This window comes from Aspergillus lucknowensis (assembly GCF_044049455.1).
Source record: "Aspergillus lucknowensis strain CBS 449.75 chromosome Unknown BJX67scaffold_1, whole genome shotgun sequence".
Taxonomy (NCBI): Eukaryota; Fungi; Ascomycota; class Eurotiomycetes; order Eurotiales; family Aspergillaceae; genus Aspergillus; species Aspergillus lucknowensis.
In genome coordinates this window covers 778536-800609 of record NW_027263545.1, presented here as the reverse complement: position 1 = coordinate 800609, position 22074 = coordinate 778536, and the positions used below count along the sequence as shown (strand labels likewise).

The window sequence follows — 22074 nt, the reverse complement described above, 5'->3', positions numbered from 1 at the left end:
CCTACCCCGATATTTCTCAAATACTCCGAACAAACATCAACAAGCTCTCTACTGACACGCCTTGATCCGACTAGATGGAAGCATTCCGCCAATGCTGGAAGCGCCAGGGTAACGACGTCCGCACTCAGAGTAAGGATGCCTGAGCTCGTCATTGCCCACAGCTATGTAGACGGCATCAGACGGGCACCGCATCTGTACAGTATTTAGGGCTCCCTACCATGTATATTAGAACGACTTCTCTGCGCAGGGTAACCTGATTCATTTAAGATATCTCCCTCGTCGTGAAGAGACAATCACGTGATTGTATCTCAAGCTTCGGCTTTGACTTCATTCAAGCTAACCCGTCTGCAACACGCTCGTCTCCCATTGATTCCACCGACAACCCCCCAATTTCAGAATCATGGCCTTCCTCCGCTCCCTCCAGGCTGTAGAGTCTCTCCTTCAGCGATCAGCGGTCCAGCGCGCCCTCACACGTCCGACTCCCTCTCCCTTCTCCCAATTCACCCGCGCAACGACCGTGCGACATCTCTCCCAGCCCACTTCTCAACGTTTCCAAAACACCTCCCCAAATTCCACCCCCAAACCCGCTACAAGCGCCACTTCAAACTCCACCTCCACCTCCACCTCCACCTCCAAACTCAACGGCCAACCCCCCTCCCCGGAACCCAACCACCCAACAACCGACAACATCTCCAAAACCGGTCTCGACGACAGACCCCTCGAGCTCGAGGACCCCGTCACCGAGAAAATCGACTGGACGCGCTCCTTCCACGGCCTCTCCGCCGAGCCCTTCCCCAAGGAGGTCGCAGACATCCTCCTCGCTGAGACGAACCCGGAGGACGTCGAGATTAAGCCCGATGGAATCGCGTACCTGCCGGAGATTAAGTACAGGCGGATACTGAATAAGGCGTTTGGGCCGGGTGGATGGGGGCTTGTGCCGCGGAGCGAGAGTATCGTTACCCCGAAGAGTGTGACAAGGGAGTATGCTCTTGTCTGTGTTGGACGGTGCGTACCATTTTGACTTTTTTTTTTTTGCCCCCGGTTACTTGTGTTGTGGGCGCGACTCTCGCTAATTGTATTTCTTCGCTACGAACAGACTGGTTTCCGTTGCGCGCGGTGAACAGGATTATTTCTCGCCCGATGGCATTCCTACCGCGGCCGAAGGGTGTCGATCCAATGCGCTTGTGCGGTGCTGCAAGGATCTAGGCATTGCGAGTGAACTCTGGGATCCGCGGTGGCTTCGGGAATTCAAGGCGGGGTATACGCGGGAGGTCTTCGTGGAGCATGTGGTGAACAAGAGGAAGAGCAAGATTTGGGTGCGCAAGGGGGATCCGATTCCGTATCCGTGGAAGGAGACGAAGTAGATGGCTTCGCCGGTGTGTAAATCGAGCCGGACCCAAGGAGGGTGGGCGTGTTTGAGAGTTCAGCTTGTGTGTATATTATGGTGATTGTCTTGGGCTGTGTCATGTTGCTGTGATACCCATGGTACTTGCAGTTGCAACTTGGGATTGTTTACTTTACTTTACTCGCCTGACTGGCTGTATCATAGAATGATTGATGGAAAATCTTCAGGGTTAATTTGCGCTTCCTCCCAATTCCTTGTCTGGCATTAAATATCGAACGCATTTAAATGCCCCCCAAATAACTCAGACCCGAACTCCACGTCTATGTTTACATTTTTGATACAGATAATGAAATATCATCTCACATAGCCACAGGACTAGATACCCTACACCCGGCGCGACCCATCAGGATGATATCGGGGATCACTTCGAGGCGGATGCACACCCGACGACGAATTATGCGGGTCATACTCATCGTAGATCCTCGGATGAGGCGGCGGCTGGGCACTCGACGGGTCCATTTCCGAAGAGGGCTCTAATGGCAGGCCAGAGCTCTCTGGCTGCTCGGGGTAACGCTCGGAATAGCCATATGGGCTGGAGGGCTGCTGTTGAAGGGTGGGCGGAGGCTGCCGCTGGAGCACGGGCGCCGCGAGATGGGAAGGGAGCGTAGGGTCAGTGGGAGGGCTTGAGCTTAGCTGATCCCTAGCGCTTGGCTTGCGGCGGCCGGTCGATGCTGTAGACGCCCCGCGGGTGAGGGAGCCGTTGTTAACGCTTAGGTGGCGTTCGTGACTGGCCGAGGTGACGGAGGTTCGGTTGCCCTCGCCGACTGGAGAATGGGTGCGCTGGTACGGGTCGTTGCTGCTGGTGCTAGATCCGAAATTGTTGTTGAGGGTGCTCTCGCTGAAGGTACTGCTAGTGCCTGCTGCGGCTGCGGCTGCACCGCGATGTTGGAGAGTTCCAGAGTGGCCCGCATCGAAGCCGGTAGATTTGGAGGAGTCAGTGAAGCTGGTCTCTGGGGCAGCGGGACGACGCATTCCCTCGCTGGTGGATGGCTGGCGCTGAAATCCGGGCTGCTCGCTGTCCGGCCCGTCGTCTGGGTTGTCGTTATTTTCAGCAGGAGTTTCTTCCGCTACGGCGGCGCCGGGAGCGCGAATGGGTATCTTGCGGAGGGCGGCGACCAACGCACACATGAATTTGGAGCGACGGGTGGCACGGACGGACTCGATCGCCCAGTTGGATTTGTGGCAGAGGCACACGGTTAGTTCTAGCTTGTCCATGGCACCGACGCCGACAACTTCGACGTCGACGTCCTGCTGGAAGTCACGGCTGTTCTCCTTATCGCGAACAAAGGATTCCATTTCATCCTTCAGAAGTTGGATCTCGGTCATTGACGTGTCGAAGTTAACTTCGATGGTTAGTTTCTCCCGCATTGCGGCAGACCGCGTGTAGTTATCGATCCACACCGTGTTGAGAACGGCGTTCGGAATCTGGGTCACGCGATTGTCGGACACATTGCGAAAGACACTGAACAGCAGCGAAATGCGCTCGACCATGTAGGGCTTACTGTCGATCTCCACGCGATCCCCAATGTCGAAGGGGTGCTTAACGAAGAGGAAGATACAAGAACCCAGCACTTCCTGCGCAGTGGTGGCAAAAACGAAGCTCAGTGACAACAGAGAGGTAGCGCCGGCGGCGATGACGGTGCCAAAGCCGCTAGTGACAAATGAGATAAAGACGAGAATGCCGATGACGAAGGCAACGGTAGCTAGGAGGTTGTCCAAGACGTGAATGGCCTGGTCAACATCATGCATGCTGTGGTTCAGAGCTTTGCGCGTGCGCCCAATCTCGGAGATGGCCAGGATGATCTCGTCCAGGCTGACATCGCCATTCCCATCACGATCCAACATCATAAAGCATTCCTCAGCCTCTGCTTCCTTTCCAGCTCCCAGGACCTCAATAATATCATCAGGGAACAGAGCCTCCCGACCTTCGATCACAAATGACATCCAGATTCGCCGTGCGAGAGCCTCGGTAGACCGCTTCCGCTCCAGCGCCTCACTGACGATAGATCGCGCCGCGCTCGAGTCGAAAACTCGCTTTCCGGTGATTTCATGGGCCACATCACCCAAAGCACCTGTGATCTTGCCTCCAAACCGTCCGACATTCTGGCCTACACCGCGGATAAACCGCAACGGGGCAGAGTTCGAGCGCACATGGCCAGGGGTATCTTTCTCAGGGGTGCCCGCAAGGATAGAGTCGGAAATGATGGCATCGTCATCGCTAAACTCCTTGCAATACATGGGGAACATACTGCGGGAGGCATCGTAGAGCACACCAACCAGGTAGATGTTACGCTTGGATTCTTTGATCCTTGCGTCAAATTGCTTGCGGTGATAGCTGATGGAAATGAGTTGAACAATTGTCTTCTCACCGAGGAAGATCAACGAGCAGACCAAGAGGGCAAACAGAACGTTCTTGACGGACTTTTCCCAACTTTTCGTTGTGGTATCTCCATCCGACTTATTCCTTGGATTGTGCACCATGATCTATAAAGTCTGTCAATAGATAATTCCGCCCATTCCTCAAATCAACCTACCGGTAGAAACGTCACAAGAGAGACAACCATCCAAAGCACCGTCGTAATTGGCAATTCCAAGTTCCGCAGGATGAGGGCATACTTCCGTGTCCCTGAGCTAACAATTCCGCTAAGAAATTGGAAGATAAAAGGGATGACCTTGGCGAATAGCTTGCACACCCACAAGGACACCCAGACAACCTCAACCCAGGTGAAGAACCAAGGAAGCGCAACACCACCAATCTTAGCATCCGGTGCGGCCGTCGCCCCAATAATGATCGGAATCGCGATCAGCGCGGCGAGGGGGATAACGTAGATTATGTATCGGGTTACAATGGAGAAATTGAGGACAGCCCTATAGATGCGGCCCATGCGGGTGATTGTACCATCCTCTGGGTCGTCTACCGCGCGGCCGCTACTTTCGTCGATGCGTCTTCGGCGGCGATGGCCAAAGCCATGAGAGCTGGGGGGTGTCCCAGGATCAAGACCAGCTTTCTCGCCGGCACTGTGATGGCCGGCTTCCCCTGCCGGCGAATATCCCGCTGATGGCGAAGGGGGGACATTCATATTGTTGTTTCGCGCACCCGTCTGCCCGCGACTGGTCACGCTTGTCAATGGGATGTCAATTGTGACATCGTTGGGGTTGTGCATGGTGCCGTGAGCATTATCTGGGATTTGCTGAAAGCGATGGCTGGACAGACGCTTCTCTGTGAGGCCAGGCCGTCCAGACATTGAGAGATCAAGAACGAGCGCAAGAGCGAGGACGAACAAGCATGAAAAGAACGGATCGGGTGAGGGGGATCGACAAGCGACTTCTTAACGAGAGCTAGACTGGGTTTATCGGCGAGATTATTGTCCTCTCACAACAGAGAGACTCGAAATTCGCAGATCGTGTGGAGCGACCGAGACGTCGTGCAATTAAGTGGGCTTGTGAAGAGATCGTCGAGGCCTCAAAAGAAGCAATGAAAAGAAATGAGCGAAGGGCAAAGTCGAGAAAGACAGGAAGACAATTAACGAAGAAATCGGCAGAAGAGAATGTGGGAAAGATTGAAGCTGAAAAGAGGAACGAAAGGAAATTGGAAGCTGAGCATTCTGGGGACAGCAAAAAGACGGATGTTTCAGGCTTGGACGAGGTTTCACTCTGCACGGTCCAGAATGCAATCCAGAAAACGCCACCAGCAGGCACGTCAACCACTGGCCGTGCAGCGGAGATCCCGAATTTCCCACTTGCTTGCTTGCGAGATCCACGGCACGGTCGTTGTTTTGTGTGGTATGCAACCGCGTACCTGCATTCCTCGCGCTCTCAGTCAACTCCCAACGTTGACCGGAACATTGCATTTTAATTGACGCTCATCCAAGTTTGATAGAACAGGTTCAGAAACATCACAGTGGACGCAAAGGAATCTCTACGGTGTACCGATCCTTCCAAAGTGTCGCGCTGCCTCATTATGAGCCTCTCCCAGCCGATTTGTCCCCCGCCAGTTACTCTCATCAAGAATCTCCTTACTCTTCCAGTCCAACCCAACCCCCCAAACCCTATCTTTCCGACTCCCCTCTACGAAGACCCTCCCGTCGCTTGCAAGATACAGCCCCTTGAGCTGGTCATCGACTTCTGCGCGGGCAATACACCCGGCCACCACGATCACACGCGATGCCTTGGTCCACAGACCATCGTCAAAGTTCGGCACCTTGCGACCGAGCATCTTTTGCGACTTCGGTGAATTTGTCCGCATGATGCGACAGAGGGACGATTCCCAGAGCGTTTTCCGTTGGGGATCCGCTGTTCCTGACAGTGGTTTGACGTTGAGAAGATCGGCCCGCAGTTTTTGGAAGGATTTGGAATCCTTCCAATCTTCGTCACCATGGTCACCATCTATAAGGGCAGATTCACCGAGAGGAACCGAGCCGCGCTCAAATAGCCAGGCTTTCATGGCCATCATCCACTGCTCACCCCGCCGGAAGGGAAACGTCTGGAGAAGTCGCGTCGAAGTGGCATTTTCGGCTGGATGAGGGATCTGCAAGGTGTCGAGTTGGGAGAGACACAACTCCAGGGCCCGTTTGCCCTTGAACGGATGAGGGCTTGGGTGCCAGTTGGAGCAGACACCCCGAAGGAAGTATATGTGTGAGTCCGTTACGCGGACGTCCGGGTTCGCCAGGTACTGGTTTCTTGACTGATCTTGAGACATCGCGTTCGGAAGGTAAGCGTTCTGAGTCCGTAGTAGTTGTTCAAACAAGTGGATATCTCTCGGGACTCTTGCTCTTCATAAACCAGAAATTTTTCCAGAAAGCAGCTCGTGTGAGGCGCAGCCGTGAGGCTGTGAAGAAAAATGTGAGTCAAGGACTGATTGCGATAAAGTTGTGTCACTTGTCAAGCTCTGTGGCGCAGTCCCCAATCGGCTCGTATTCGCCCTGCCCTTTCCAAGGTCGATGTGGTTGATGCGGCGCGATCATCCCTGCGACAGAGCCTGAAATCTTCCAGGTTGGTTAACGAGAAAGTGTTTTGCGTCTGCGGTTTGGTCTGGCAGATCTTGATAAGCATCAGGAAGTTGTCTCGTCCCCCTCGCCATGGTCCATCCACTCTCGTGGGACCTGACCCATGGAAGCGGATAGCCCTAACGCTTTGCGGTGACAGCCACGACGTCGGATCTGAAGAATTATTTTTCGACTCCAGGGGAGCATGCTGCTTCTACCATGTCCAAACCTGAGATGTAGTAGTCCTCGTAGAACTGGTACTTTCTGACAAGTACAGGGAGTGGAACTGCACCACCCTGCACGTCACGCAAAACCGACTCAAGGCCAAGAATCCCGAGTACCGGCAGGATCTTCCTCTTAGCCTGATGCGAAGTGACTGAGCCGCTTCCTTCAAGTACTTTTTCTTTCCTGGGAGGGAGGAACCTGGCACCAAATGCTCGCGGCGACACGGGCGATCTCACTAGGTGACCTTGTGTCTGGAATGCGTAAGGCAACGGCTCTCGTCATGACTCGTGCATCTGCTAAAAATAGTATCATGGCTTGGGGAAAACCGGTGATGTTTGGGGATATGGTGCGGAGATGTCGATGACTTGGGTTGAGAAGGGTCGCGACAGGCATGGCATGGAGGGCTCTGGCGAGTTCAAGACAAGCCGCGGCAGCCACGATCCCCATCATAAATTTTGACTGAGATGGAGAATTCTAAGAGGAGTGGGTAGTACTAGTATTAGTGCCTCAGCTGCTTCTAAGTGTCTACTATGAAAAGGTCCGCTAGTAGTTGAGAGAGGAAAGAACGACTCAGCGCCCTGTGTACTTGCTCCTGACAGCTAAAACCACCAGGGGCAGTACGCAAATGGAAACCACCGGTCAGGGTAGCTCCTTCCGTATCAGAATAGAAACCGGAGGCTCTTTCCTCATGACGGGAATGTATTCGGGTTGCTATTTATGGCAATATCTTGTGAGTTCCAAGGTTGACGGTCCTGCTCATAAGAGTTTTAGGGTTTGTGTCCAGTTCACTGAGCCTTGCATTGCACGACGTCCCTCTGTCCTTCGGATAGAAAGATCACGCGGCAGCAGCACTTGAATCCTGAATCAACTTTTTCAATTCCTCAACCGCACGCTCCCTACCCCATCCCTCTTTCAACCCCCTCAGCAAAAGCTGTTGTTCACTCTCCGGCGCCATTCCGTTCGGCGCCGGCGGCCGTAAATCCAGGTTTGTCGGAAACGCGTATCCATCCCCAATTGCTTTCACTAGCGTATCAAGCTCGTCATCCACAGTCCCTCCCGCATCGCGGAGCCGCTCAACCATCTTGTCCCAACATCGCTCGACAATCGGAACCGCATCGATCGACTCCATGGTTTTCCCGAGCGCGCACCCGATCTGTAGAAGATTCGCCTTGCGGTGGAATCCGACTCCGTCAGCGCCAGGTTCCGTTTCGTTTGCTCCCGCGGCGTGGAAGACGGCTGGGTTGAAGAATAGCCCATCACCTAGCTCCAGCGGGAGTGCAACGTAGTTTTCTAAGAAGTAGGCCCGGAAATCATCTCGTCGCCAGGCTAGATATCCCGGTTCATATGTCTGGCTGAAGGGTAGGAGGCGGGTTGGCCCACTCGCGGCCGGCATGTCGCTGTGCGCAACCGCACCCTGTAGTGTAAGATACTGGCTGGCGCGCTGGATAGTTCGCGGGAAAGCGGCGCAGCGCTCGAGATCCTGGAAGCCCAGATGGTAATCCCGGTGACTATCTTGTGCGGCACCGCCCGGTTTAACGATATTAACCTGCGCGGTGATGCGGTATGCCGGCCCCAGCCAACTCTCGCTCACGACCCGCAGCCACGGATTCGAGTAGTATTCGATGAATGAAGTCGGGTCCGCGAAAGCATGTTTGCTGAACGAATTCCAAATCCGGTCATTCTTCCCCCCTGCTGCGAAATGGTCGCCCTTTATCCCTGCGGACTCGCGCTCCTTGTCGATTATCCGTTGGAAGGCATCGTTCGTGGCTGATAAAGTTGCTGAATATTTCGAGGGGTGGTACATGCCCTTTAAGACGAAGATGCCGGGCCCGGATTCAAGGATGTGGTACCATTCATCTTGCAAAACAGCGGTTTGGTCGGCGTCTAATGGGTTGAGAGACGATGTATCGTAGATCGGGATATTCTTTTGCACGGTTGATGCCAGTGGATAGGATTTTGGGTCTGCCGCGCGCGAGCAGATCTTCTTGAAATCATCTAGGCTAACAGAGGCCTCGGTGTGGAAGAGTCTGCTGCGGATGGGTGGATAGTACCCGTTTGTGAGAGTCATGGTGCCTCATCTCAATATCCATGCGACAGCTTGTATGGCCCGACACAGCGCTCCCCTCTGCGTGGTGAAAAGGCGGGGTATAAATCCCGTCCTGTGTGGATGAAGAATTCCGAGTCGTGTCCGGAAAAAACCCCGAGCTTTGGGACAGCAGCAGTCTACCCACTCGGGCCAGTCCAATAAGGAGCTGGGATGCGCTTATCCATGACTAAAGGGATAGAAAGTGACAGAGGATGTTGATCAAAGAAATGAGCCCTAGATTCCTGGGCCATACGAGGATCGGAAACCTAATTCCGTGCGTTACTTGTCGGAGAGGCACCATCAGCCTGATTTCACAGGTCCAGGAGTTTCGGGTGGTCTGAGCAGGACGAGGTTCAAAAAACACAAACCGAAGAAATTCTATGATCGCTGCCCACGAACAATGTACTGTGGGGGTAATACTTAGTTATAGACATGAGACGAAGAAACTGATGACTCCCGACATAACATATCCGGCCCCAGCTGTATTCATGCGACCCACTGCTAAATTCTATGCAGCCTGCACCTAAACGAAATGAGAGATGGTAAATGAGGCGAGAAGAGAGGAAGAGTGTGAATGTGGCCATGAGGCACGGGATTAGGCAAAAAGAAGGGGTATTAGACAAGAGAGAACGCCCTTTGTTTTGATTCCACGTTACGCATCCGTCGCGATTTCAACACCAGAGTCGGAGCCTCATGGGGTTTCGACAGCTGTGCCATTCGATTCACTCAGAGTGAGAGGGTTCTCAGACAGCATTCTCACCAGCGAATCTGGTCGTCCAGCGACGGTGAACAAAGCCTTGAGCAAGACATTCGGGTGACCGGGTATCGCGTCGGGCGGTTTCCGCGTGTGGCTCACGAAAATTCGAACCAGGGACCGAATATACTCGTCGGTTGATGGATCTTGCAGCTTATCCAGTCCATCTACGATACACAACAGCAGCGGAGGCGCGTAGTAGAGCAAAGCGTCTATCAGAGACAATACTTCTTTCCACGAGGCAAGTGTGCCGTCTAGAAGGGTGACATGTTCTGCTTTGATAGTACAAGCCGGGGTTCCATTTGCTACCGGGGGGAGGTGCTCGATCAATTGGCGGATTAAGCTGTATACCAGTGCAATGAGGCCCTGCTGGAACAGCGTCAATCCCTGCTTCGCAGTTGGCGGAAGGGAGCAAAAGTGAGAAACGACGGGAAGCCGAGCATCTAGTGCGAGGTTGGCATAACAGGCCGAGATGAGTGCGACAGGACTAGAAGAATCTGTGTTTGGCGAACTTCCAATAGCCAGGATTTGAGAATATGTGCTCGTGGCCCATTGCTTTAACCCTTCCATGACGTTGTCCTCTACCGTCACGCTCACATCGGGTTGATAGTCGGCGATTTGGTCCTCGCTATCGAAGTAGTCCTGAAGGTGTGCTGAAGCTAGCTGCAGCTCGACGCGGGTGTACTTATGTTTGGATGTTTCTGAAGGTGTAGGAGATCGAACTCCGGGAAATACAAATATTAGCTTGAGGTCCTACCAAAGATGAATGGTGTTCACTTACGCAAATCTTGCCCTGGTGCCGTCGTCAAGCAGGTAATCCCACTGCTCTGTTGGGCCACAGATCGCAATCGTTGACTCGCTGTATCAAGAATTTGCGAAAGAAGTATACGCTTTTGCTCCATCAACCGGGCCCGCTGTTCAGCGTTACGTTGAATCTCCCATATAAGTAACCGAGTCAATGCATTCTGGGCCGCAAATCGCCGGTTAATATGCCGTTTGCCTATTTGGCTCAATCGGGCCTCCTCGTACAGCTTGAGGTCGGTATGATCAGAAAAATCTCGGTTATTTCCATAGTCGTTGCCACTGAGGTCCATATCATTGACCGAGCGGTGAACAAACGCCTTTGCGCTGCCCTGGATGGTTGAAATAAGGCTGGAAAAGTCGGAATATACATCTTCGTGCAGGCTATTCAGTAATCGACATTTAAATCTCCGAGTGTACCAGTCCATCAACTCGCCGACGAAGAAGAAGGTGAGAGAGTAGAATTTGGCGATTAGAGGTATTAAGTCTTGTGTGAGCTGTGGCGGCCCGGCGTCCGCTGACGGACAGATGGATTGGTTCACTTTGACCAAGGCTTTCATTACTCCGTCAATGATCCTCGGATAATTCGCAGATGCCTGATCTTGTACATTAGATCTAACAGACCGTTATGAAAAAAAGAAATACCAGAAGCTTACCTTGATAATAGACTGCAGAGCGGCGTAAAGGAGGGAAGAATAGAACTGGTGACTTGGAAGAGTCGTCAGCGGCAGCGTATGCCAATCGAGAGTCGCCAGGAAAACGTTGCAGAGGTCTGTTGGCCGACTAAAACGCTGTTGCTGCGGATGGGAGGCCCAGAGGGCTTGGATATCCCGTATAAGATGCTGGACATCTTGGGAAAGCTGTGGGCGTTGCTGAAAAAGCACCTGGTCTGGTAGTGGGAGGATCTCTTGGAGCCTTTTCCAGGCCCTCGTTAGCTCATTGTATTCTATATCGAGAGTTGCAATCACAGGATCCCTAAAGTATAAGTTTAGCTGGACTCGTGGGATGCACACACTGGGCGAGACGGAAGGTCTCCTGATACTGGATCTTTGTCTGAATTTGCAGATCAGAATATGAAATATGTAGAAACTTACGGAGACGGATGCCGTAGGTCGAATCTCCTTTTCCAGAAGATGGCGGGAAACTGGTCATCATCCACAGCTTGAGCGGTTTCTGGGAGGGTGGTGACAGCTTTCGCAGACATCTTGTCGACTGGGGTGCAACACGCTCTTTTGCTGGACGCTGGGGCCTAGTCCAGCACAATCATGCCAGGGGTGAGGAGAAAGGCAAACTGGGCCACTCAGCGTCGATTAGAGAAACTGAGTAGCATTGAGGAGCTTCTTTCTCCTTAACTTGCACTCTAGAATTATCCGATTCTGGTGGTGTGCATTTTGGATTCTTTCAGATTCCGCAGAGCCCGCTCGGGGTTTCTCTTTTTCCTCTGTTGGATCCGTCTAGAAGCGACGACGGAGAGGGTCCAAAGTCGAAGAGAACAAACGGCAGTCCGGCCGAAAATGAAAAAAAAAAAATGGCCAGTAATTAGGCTTTGTCCAGCACCTGGGATCGGAAGAGACGATGGAAAGTGGAAGAGAGAGCCCTGGAGGGGGTTGCAGTGGGAACTTTGAAAAGACTGCAGTGGAAAAGTACGAAGTCACACCAGTGGCCCCTGCCAAAGATGCTACGAGGCTGGCTGTTCGAAGGCTCTTGCTATAATAATACTTCTTATGGTCACTCGGTGTTGATGACTATTCGAAGAAAATTCCTCGAAGGGATTTAGCAGCCGTGAATCGCGAAATGCTGAGCGCAGGTGCTCTTCCGGGGCCTGTTCTATCAATCTTGTTTCCGCGAGGACCGAACGCGCTGGGGTTTGTTTTGTCTAGATTATCTTGCCAATCAATCGTCCGGGTCGAGATACTTCTGACGGACCAGTTCACCTACGGCAAATTGAGCTCTTTCCAGCATCGCATCGTCAAGGCGATGGGAGGCTCGACCCCGGGTTGGAAAAGAAGCTGAGAACTTGGAAGAACTGACACCCTCAGAAACGCCTCCATGGCGGGAGCGAGCCAATGAACAGCTTCGCAGCCTGCACCAAACGCCCATCCACTGATCGTGGATGTTCGAGGCCCCAAATAGAAGCGGGGATTCGCATCAGCAAGGCTCTTCTGGACCAATCAGCATGTGGCAAGGCCTAATTTTGGCCGAACAGGCCGGGCTGGCCGGGGAAGGGGTTTTCCGTTTTCTGCTCTGTACTTGGAGGGTTCTCTGCACGATGCGCTCTCCCTTGCGAAGGCGTTGTCAACAGCGAACATCTTGAAATCGCCGCCTTCGAGACCATCTGACTGTGTCATCGGCCCATCCAAACCAGACAGCTGATCATCTGAAGCTGCGAATGCCACTTGTGACTGAGGTCAAAGCTACCAGCCCAATGCACGGACTCCCCTGGCGAAAACTCTCCATCGATCCTTCCGTCTCGCTGTCCCAGGTCGGTGATGATAAGCGTCTCACCGGCGCGCGGCTTTTTCCTTTTTCCTTCTTTTTTTTTCAAGTTGTTTGTATTTTTACCACTTTTGTTTTCCTCTGCCATCACGGGTTGGCAGCATGGAAGCCGGTCCGTGGTGCCATCCCCATGTGCCTCCAGATTCATGGTTATCAAAAATGCGAAGTTTCCAAACATTTCGATTGCCGAGTGAGTGGTCTTGCGCCTTCATCTTTGCCACTCTGCGCACAGCAAATTTTCCCGCACATGTGTCCAAGAAGTGGCTTGAACACACAGACAGACTGATGGTCTGGACCAGCCTGTTCCGCCAATAGCCACGCTCCGAGGGGGATCCTCCTCAAATGGTGCACAGCTGAGACTTTCAACTCGCAATGCGATATCAGAAGCGAGATGGAAGATCTTTCTGTCGTGGTCGGCAAACTATTTTTTGCCTTCGAGTTCCAGACTTCCAACCCCGGAAGACACTATCGAACCCTATCGCCGATTAAGATAAGGTAGTTCCCTTCCGAATTCCAAACCCCACTCACATCACTGTCCTGAGCCGCCGACAGCTTGGTATTGGGACGAGCACCGCCACTCCTTTCTTCTTGGATGGTGAATCCTGAGGCGGCCTCCTCAAGACTTGACCAGCGAGCCACCCCAAAACTACTCTGTACTCGCCACAGATCACCAGCGTTACACAAGACGCAAGTTACAACGGAACACGACAGATTGGACCCTTCCAGCTATCCATTAACTGATTGGATTTGGAATTTTTGGAGGCCCGCACCTCTCAACCAACCCCTGGGCCTCTCATTCAAGTCATGCCGCCCCGATCTCGAATCCTGATGGCATTCCAATGCAACAAAACTGAATACCCGAAGCCGAACGTCTCGTCGGCAACCGTAATTCGGGCAGCTGTTGAGCACAATCCGCCCCTCACCTCATCGGCACCTGTAACGGGAACACCATCTTCCGTTGACTGATTCTGGGTTATCCCTTAGGTTTGTTTATCTTGTCCCGTTGAACTACTCAGAGTATAAGAGGGAAGAATATGAAAAAGAATCAGAACCCCGAATGACATAATGTGTCGACCGTCATCGACATCGGTGACGGATTAATTCATTCTCCGATTATATCGGCCAGCGTCATTTCTCACCCCTCTTCTCAAACCTTTATTCTCCCTTCAATCCCTTCATTGAGTCGCTCTTTCCTAATATGGATATCGTGAAGGCGTATCAGAGGCCTCATCGCAGGTATAAATATCGCTACGGAGCTCTTAGTTAGCAACCTAGATTCTTCATCCGCTTTTACCTCGAGGATCGCTTACCTCCGCGCTTCGTCATCTAGAATCTCCCCGTAGTTCGCACCTCCCTGGCTCACATAACGCCCTGGGAGGGTTGCCACGTGATTCTGAAACCATCAGACCCGCCCCCGATTCTCAGTTTATTAAGTAGTTCAGCAAGATCATCTCCATCATCAGATGCTTGAGTTTTTGGGGATTCTGTCACTGTTGTTGTGATTCTCATCTCTCGATACATTTATTGCTTCAACGCTTGGCTTTGTTTCAACTTCAGCTGCAATTACAGTGTTACTCCGAGGTATGGAACATGATTGTCACTGATAGGGAAATATTCAACCCCTCCCGAGGTTTGTCCCAGACCTGCCTTCTAAAGACCAAGTCGTTAAATTGTGCAATCAGGAACGCCTCGGCCGCAATCGGCTTACCTACACTGCCGCGAACGGGGAGGTCTTCTTTATCAAGTATAACAATGCCAAAATTGCCGAAGCCCATGCTCAGCTGTTGTTTTCCTCTCGCATCAACGCAACCCCCGAGTGGACAATCCGCATCCCAGAACTCTATCATGCCTAGCTTCCAGAACACAGCTCGAGTGCGTACCTCGTGATGGAGTACATCGATATCCGTCGCTTTGCCTCTGACGAAGAGCGGGCAAAGGCGCTGGCCGAGCTGATTGCTGTGGAGCCGCCTGAGGGAGGAGTCTTTGGAAACTTTGGCCCGCCGGGCAGATATATCAGACATATGTTTTTTTAAGGATCGCGAGGCAGCAAATATATGCGCTTCGGTGCAAGGGTTGCAGGATTCTATTAATTGTGTAAGCTTTTATCTCGTGGATGCTCCAAGCTGCGCATTGTTTACGAAGCGAAGAAGCATTTTTAGAATGCCGGCCGCGGAGGAGTGATTTCGCCTATAGATGGATGGACGTCTGTCACTAACTCCAACTAAATAGCTTCTTGAGAAACTCGGGTCCGGGACTGGTCAGGATTTTGGTACGGTGGATTTTAGCGGTGAGCCATTACTGTGCTAGTACAGCAATATCTCCCGCGACAACTTCCCCATCGACCGGTCTGGGAATTTATGGGTTGTCGATTTTGACAGCACGGGCGTTCTTCCAGCGAGCTTTGCCAGCTGGCCTTTGGACACGAAGTATAAGCATCCTTTACCCATTCCCATTCGGAAGAATATCCCACTCGGCCTCTCGAAGAATCTGAATCCTATGTTTCGAGCTTATCGGTTCAACCAGACATCTATCGGGTAAGCTCGTACCTCTGCATTCCTACAGAAGCTATATACTCACTCTCTCTGCCTCCAGTGAGATATAAGTTGATGGAAGAATGGCTTAGGATAGCCGTCCACTGATTCCCGGGTGTTAGTCAAGATTGCTCTTTCTAAGGGCTGAACATTTTTCGTGCGACACCAGATCGTCCCGGAGGATGATGGGGCTTGATCCCGCAATGCCTCCAAAGCCGATCCCAGCTTCTCCTCCTATCGAACGCGACATCTCTTACCACTGGGAACGAATTCCAAGAGTTATCAGCCGGGTATCATGAGGCTTCGAACCTAAAAACATGCAAATCCAGTCATAGAACCCCGCAGCGTTCGAATCCCACACGTACCAGCGGATGAAATAATCCCACAAAACGTTATTGCAACCGTGCAAGACACCCGCGAAGGCTATCGTAGCCGCGGAACCAAAAGACTATCCAGCATCTTGGCACAATGTTCCCCCACGGGGGGTGTTGACCAGAGTATATCCACCAAATTAGCCGGCCCTAGAAGGGTTGGCCTTTCTAGTGGAGCGGTAAAATGCCGATAGTGCCTGCTTCACTCCTCACCAAACTGTTCAGAGCTGCTGCGTCGAGGTTCTGATTACGGCACGGCCAATTTACTGGAGGACGATAAAGTTCCGATTACGAAGAGAAAATAAAACACCACGTTGTCTTGAGGCTTCCGTTTTACAGGAAGATTGTTAAAGGCACTTCTGACGCTCCACATGGAACAACTGGTGTCAGGATTGCCTTCGATCTTGTCGCCTCAACCGCGGGAGCCCGCCCAACGAACAAGGAGAATTCCGGGTGAAGACAATTGCTTATGATGAAACAACCCTCTCGGCTGTGAAGGTGTTTAATCTTCAGCTTAGCTGGAGCAAATCTTACGTTGCGCTAGTTTGTGAGGCCCCCGATAACTCAGGCGATGAGAGACTTTTACTTCGTGTTCGATGGACGTGAAAATATGGGCTGCTAAGACTGGATGTGAAAACATCAGCTTTTCTTCTCTGTCTATTCCCATGGCGTCTGCTAACGAATAGTACTTAGAAGTCGGTATCTCCGCGTGCTCGAACTTGGCGACATCCTCAGCCCAATCTTGCCGAACAATGAGGCAATATATACCGCCCTCTGTTACAGATACTTGGGTGATGGCAGTCAGGTTCAGAAACCTGTTGCGAAAGGACGTTTCGTTAGCTACCAGCGGAATATTATTCCAGATATCATCTATGCCTAGTCTAGTGGTGGCGGACTCATACATTCAGGTCAGATATGCATCAAGGCATTGACGGAGGCCAATTACACAGATGGCAATCATTAGGCTCTTAGACTATGGCTTTGCAAGATCTTTATGAAGAATGAAACTTTAACGCCTAGCAGTATCTGTTCACGAACACCTTGTTCAAATGCAAAGTCACAATTATGTTCCCTGTGTGGTGAAAAGCGCTGAGGGTGGGCTATTGGGCTAGTGAGGACAGAACCACAGGGAAGCAATAGCAGGAATACTTCGCAAGAACCAAGGGTGCAGCACGGGAACAAAGTATAAGACAACGGTAGCGATTGGGTTAGAGTTGACATAGTAATGGAAGGTATGTTGATAGACCTGCCAAGAAGCAAGCGGAATCTAAATTGGAAGCTTATGCTGGTTTTGACAATTCACTATCGTCCAAGATAATGAATGATGAAGTTGCTCCGCTTGAAGATTTACATAAAAGGCTAGAGTTGTGTTAGTTAGGGTTCAGTTCAAGGTCCGAGTCTATTGGGTTTGTAAAGCCGACTTCGACGCAGGAAGACCAGGACGTTCGGTCCTCGTGGTCGTTCGGAATCGATGAATACCCGGAACAAGCTGCAGGTACTTGAGAATTGGCGGGGGAGTGCGTCTTATCTGCGGAGTGCAGGTTTAACGATGTCACAACCATCTCCCAACGGTCTCCTCCAGCTTCGACCCCGCTTCCGAAGTGGGTAAAGCCCTCTCTCTCTGCCTTGGGCGCTGTGTTCGCATTGTCGTGAGATTATCAGGGTTTTGGCTCCCACTTCGTGGTAATCGGGTATTCTTATGAGGAGGAGATCAGATGAAGTTCATCAGAGCCTAAATAATAAATTGCCCCTCCAATTTCAACGAGGCCAAGGGTTCTCCAGGGAGGGGTCCAGGACTGGGTTGAACATATTCCTTTTTCGGTCAAGCCATGCCGATATGCATGTGCTCCAGCCGTCGCTTTCGTGTGAAGTAATATCGATCACATCATTCACGGAATTGAGTCGAATTCTTGGAAGATACGACGAAGAATGACAACTCTTCATCAGACTTGAAAGTTGAGGTGATGCGTGATTCTCTGACGGCAAGCTGGCATGACGGAAACAGCGACACAGAACGTCCGTCACCTCGTTTTCAGGTGTCAGCGAGTTGGGGCGGTGCAACTGATAAGCTGACGAATCTCACCACCAAACCCCAGAGTTGTGGCTGAGGCAGTGCTGGGCGACCGAGAAAAAAAAAAAAGCCCAGACATGACCATGAAAGAGAAACGGTGAGATGATTACGAGAACAATGTCTCGACCTTTGTCGACTTTGCCGTCGCTGAGATTCAATTGTGGTCCCCGAACACAAAGCAACGGGAATCCCGTTTCCGGGCTGATTTTTGGGGGTGGATGAGCTGGCAGTCGTGAGTCCACAGGCGATCTCCGCATCCAAACATTCAGCTCTCCCTCGTCAATTGAATTGTTTGGTTGGGCGCCATTCAAGCAGGCAATTGCGATCCATGGGCATGGTTTGGAACAGCCATTTCCGTCAAGGTTTCGATTCGCTGTCGGCCATCAACTTTCATCGCACCGTGGGTCCTTCGAAGCATCATCAACAGTCAGCTGAGAGGGAAGGAGCTTGGTATTCAGTGGATTTGATGGAAGAAGATGAAAGAGCATCAAATACGCATGAGCATACGCTTCCAGTAACTTCGCCCTGGAGTCTGCGTAATCGTGCTGGGCTGGGGTTGGAGTCGTCCAACAAATTTCATGCCTGGAACCGTCATGCGATCGCTTCGCCAGTGACCACGCTTTCGGACCTGAAGGCCTGAACCCTGCTCAAAGTTTCTTCTCTGATAAAAAGGGTAATCGCTCTGGCTTGGTGATCATTTCTTTCCCTTTGAGATACCATTGTTCCTTTCTTGATCCTGCAGATTCAATCAACAGGTCCTGGTGCCGCATTGGCTCGGATCCCCGGGACAATAAATCGAGCAGGCCCCTCCCCTCATCCATCCCTCACCAGCCCGACTTTCCTCGCATTTCCTCCACTCATCTGTGCTCGTTTGCGCCTGGAAGTGGATAGTCTCTCCATATAACCGGTCCTCGGTCTCACATCAGTCCGTGGACAGCGCACAGCCTCCTCCGTCAATCTCTTGGATACGAATCACGCATGTTCCGCAATCCGCTCGATGCGAGTTTTCCTGCAGACACTGATTCAGCATCCCCAAGAACCCGGCTCCTTCAGGCGATCGGGTGAAACAAAGAGCCTTCTCCGGAATGATCGACCAGCTGCTACATTTTGAGGTGATATCAGAGAAAGTCTGGGCATAAGCACCGAGCCCACCCCCAACCACTGACTCTTCGTTTGCGCTCTTCTCTTTGCTTCTTCTGTGTCCCACTCACTCCTTCGAGAGATCTGTGACCTAATGATCTTCCGCGATTCCCCATCGCCTCCGACTTCTCCGTAAGCATCGTCGTTGCAACCCGTGGGGAGATTCCTGCTCATCCGGCTGGGTTGTTCTTCCTGACCATGGCTCGGTGCCCGTCACTTCCTTTTCTCTCTCATCACCCCTCCTCCTCCTTCTTCCTCTCTTTTCTTACTTTTTTCGTCTTTCCCCTCTTTTCCACGGTTCAGGCTGTGAACTCGACTGTGCGACCGTCAAATATCTCTGCCGAGCTGTCGTGGTCGGACAACGCCCGATTTCGTCTTCACGGTACCCAAGTGGACCTCCCCCGGCAGTTCAACCTCGCCCCATTGACCCGGTCGCTCGTCCGCCTCAGCGGTAGACAAGTGAGGGTCAGTTCCCCGATGCGTTATTGAATGCGAATTCTTGAAGCGAATTAATTCATTTCGTTTGGTGTGTGCACATGTTGACCGTGACATAGGACTTCAATCAAACCGGGACTCTAGTATTGGCCGGCAATTCGCTGTCGCTGCAGGATAGTGATATAGCGTTTATCTCCTGTGATCCGTCTGCGTATCCGGGAAATCTAGGTGCGAGTGACGCTGTGAATACCGTCCTGAACTCGCCGCAGAAACCGTCAGCGGTACTTCTGTATAGCACGACTGCGTCCCACTGCAACTACACGAATGACGGGAACAACGACTTCGATAACATTTTTACGTCATTGAACGCAGACACCGCGAGGAGTGTCGAAGCGCAGCTCAGATCAACGAATCGAACTGGATCATCGTATATTGTGCCCGACATGTCGTTTAGTCCGACGGGTCCGAGCATTCCGGATGGCGGAGGAGCAGACAGCCCTAATACAGGTATGTGTTGACTGAGGCTGGAGATGTATCGTCGCTAATAACTGCAGCAGCTATGATAATCCTTTACAGCATAACGGGAATCATTACAGCGCTGTTCCTCTCAATCATCATCACCGGTGCGATCCGTGCCCACCGTCATCCTGAGCGATACGGCCCGCGGCAACGACCAGGACGACCGCGGCAAAGTCGAGCGAGAGGCATAGCAAGAGCCATGCTGGAGACAATTCCGATCGTGAAGTTTGGGGACAACAACAACGACCATTTAGAGGCCGACAAGGGCGATGTGGAGATGTCAATAGCGTCGGATGCGCCGGCCTCGCAGCTGCGAGAGGACGAAACTCGCCAACCGCCGATGGCGACGGGTGGCACCACATCACCATCGCCTGGAGATGCACCACGAAATCCTGCCGCACCTACGACTGAATCGAATCAAGAGCGACATACGGAAGCTGCTGACACCGAAACTCCTACCGATCATCCGAACTTCTCCTGCCCAATCTGCACCGACGACTTTGTGAAGGGACAGGACCTGCGCGTCCTACCATGCAACCACCAATTCCATCCCGAGTGTATCGACCCTTGGCTGGTGAATGTGTCCGGAACCTGCCCCCTTTGGTATGTTTGATGCTCCAGTCTCGAATTAAATTTCCGTTTCCTAACGTTCCTTAGCCGTATCGATCTTAACCCCCCTCAACCTGAGGGTGAGAACGAGAACCAACAGGGTGAGGAAGGGCAAGAGACAGCAGCTGAGCCCCCAGCCGAGGAAGCCCCTCCACATCGCCATCGTCGGTTAAGCAACTACCTACACGGTACATTGAACGCCCGCCGAATGCGCGATGCTAGCGTCGAAGAACGACTCGCAGCACTCCGAATCGTCCGTGAAGAAGCCAACCGCGGCCAGGAAGACGAAACAGACGAGCAGCAAAGCCGACGACATCGTCTGACTGCTCGATTCCGTGAGCGGTTCCGGATCCGCACGCGGGCGCACGGCGACGAGTATCCTCCTTCCGCATGAAACTCCAGACCTTTCCCACAGTTTCTTATTTCGTTATTCTTGTCTATTATTGGACGGTGTTTGTGTGATTTATTTTGGGATGCATGGCGGGCTTGCATTTAACGCTTGGACATTCTTCACGACTTTACCTGATTTGATTTGATCCCAGGGATATAGGCGTTTGGAGATTGGGAGGCTGGTTAAAAGATGGGATTTTTTGTGTATATCCGGATCTCTCTCCTACGACTGATGTAGATATAAATTGACATATGAGCCGATTCACTCACTTGCCGTAAACGAGTCCTCGACACCAGTCTTATTTCTGCCACTATATATTCAAGGGGTGAGTGAGGGGGACCACCCCGTGGGGTACAGTGGATGCAACGAGAAAGATCGGATCCAGGATTTCATGAGGGGATCCAAAAACGAGGAGAGAAAGTAGCGAGGGGACCGCATCCACCACACCGTTCCGCATCCGCCTTGTCCCTTGACGGAAGATCCAACCCCCGCCAGTGATATGAGAATTTAACCCCCTCCGGCTGATCAATGCGACGTCGAGGGTCACGGAACAATATTAACCGAGCTTCGAAAGCCGGCCACCGGCAATGCAATGAGGAATCCAGGAACCCGAACCCCCGGAAGATGTGCGTGCGCCCATGGAAGAAAGCCGGCGTTTTCTCCGAGGAATTTTATTTGTGTTCAGCTATACAGCCTGTCTGTCCAGATGAGACGGGGTGTGTGCCTGTATCGGAAAAGGTCCGTTATCCGGATAATTCTCGTCTCGAGGAATCACTGTGGGGGGGCCTATTTTGGGGGGCATTATTTGGGGGGCATTTTTTGGGGCATTCCACGTTCTGGAAAAACGGCTGGGCTCGGCGATGGGTCCCGGAGATGGATGACTTTGCCGCCTCGGTGGTTGGTGCAGCTTCTTGACGGAGGATCTCCAGGCTGTTCTCGGTCTCGATGGGATGCGGATGAGAGGTTGGAGATTCGGAGAATTTGTGGACGATTGTCTCTCTTTTTGCGGATGGGTTCTGTTCCCCGCATGTTGATGTGATTCAACACTGCTTCATTCATCAAGAACAGAGTAGAACCTGGCGATGAAAGCAGTATCATAAGATTTCTCTGAGTAAAGAACATGTGACGTCGTCGTTCGCCTGCCATCGGGAGTTGGACACCTCGGTTCACTCGGGCCTCTCATGAGCTTGACAGCTGCTGCGAATTGAGGCATTTATTGTATTTAAAGAAATGAGGTCTGAATTCTGAAGTCTCC

General features: G+C 52.1%; 7 protein-coding genes across 7 annotated transcripts; 3 read left to right on the top strand and 4 right to left on the bottom strand.

Moving 5' to 3' along the window:
- The first annotated feature begins 346 nt into the window (after positions 1-346).
- Positions 347-1547, top strand: BJX67DRAFT_10216 (putative mitochondrial genome maintenance protein Mgm101). Its single transcript, XM_071024206.1, has 2 exons — positions 347-1005; positions 1097-1547. Exons 1-2 carry the CDS (start codon positions 401-403, stop codon positions 1362-1364), a joined length of 873 nt encoding a protein of 290 aa, XP_070891499.1. The 5' UTR covers positions 347-400; the 3' UTR covers positions 1365-1547.
- A 51-nt stretch (positions 1548-1598) lies between these two features.
- Positions 1599-4765, bottom strand: BJX67DRAFT_10373 (serine/threonine protein kinase). Its single transcript, XM_071024221.1, has 2 exons — positions 3940-4765; positions 1599-3889 (listed from the first exon to the last, which is right to left on the bottom strand). Exons 1-2 carry the CDS (start codon positions 4648-4650, stop codon positions 1730-1732), a joined length of 2871 nt encoding a protein of 956 aa, XP_070891498.1. The 5' UTR covers positions 4651-4765; the 3' UTR covers positions 1599-1729.
- Positions 4766-5324: 559 nt separating this feature from the next.
- Positions 5325-6104, bottom strand: BJX67DRAFT_376327 (NADAR family protein; the record flags this gene model as incomplete). Its single annotated transcript, XM_071031852.1, has 1 exon — positions 5325-6104. The coding sequence occupies one exon, from the start codon at positions 6102-6104 to the stop codon at positions 5325-5327; it is 780 nt and encodes a 259-aa protein (XP_070891497.1).
- Positions 6105-6777: 673 nt separating this feature from the next.
- BJX67DRAFT_11206 (phytanoyl-CoA dioxygenase family protein) lies at positions 6778-9038 on the bottom strand. The gene has a single exon (XM_071024334.1). It carries the CDS (start codon positions 8681-8683, stop codon positions 7451-7453), a length of 1233 nt encoding a protein of 410 aa, XP_070891496.1. The 5' UTR covers positions 8684-9038; the 3' UTR covers positions 6778-7450.
- BJX67DRAFT_10498 (uncharacterized protein) lies at positions 9038-11804 on the bottom strand. Its single transcript, XM_071024238.1, has 4 exons — positions 11351-11804; positions 10913-11231; positions 10237-10852; positions 9038-10177 (listed from the first exon to the last, which is right to left on the bottom strand). The coding sequence occupies exons 1-4, from the start codon at positions 11458-11460 to the stop codon at positions 9393-9395; spliced, it is 1830 nt and encodes a 609-aa protein (XP_070891495.1). The 5' UTR covers positions 11461-11804; the 3' UTR covers positions 9038-9392.
- A 653-nt stretch (positions 11805-12457) lies between these two features.
- Positions 12458-13401, top strand: BJX67DRAFT_10773 (uncharacterized protein). The gene is made up of 2 exons (XM_071024269.1): positions 12458-12942; positions 13052-13401. The coding sequence occupies exons 1-2, from the start codon at positions 12646-12648 to the stop codon at positions 13244-13246; spliced, it is 492 nt and encodes a 163-aa protein (XP_070891494.1). The 5' UTR covers positions 12458-12645; the 3' UTR covers positions 13247-13401.
- A 5313-nt stretch (positions 13402-18714) lies between these two features.
- Positions 18715-21117, top strand: BJX67DRAFT_10406 (uncharacterized protein). The gene is made up of 4 exons (XM_071024227.1): positions 18715-19330; positions 19420-19807; positions 19858-20422; positions 20477-21117. Exons 1-4 carry the CDS (start codon positions 19064-19066, stop codon positions 20820-20822), a joined length of 1566 nt encoding a protein of 521 aa, XP_070891493.1. The 5' UTR covers positions 18715-19063; the 3' UTR covers positions 20823-21117.
- Positions 21118-22074: the final 957 nt, after the last annotated feature.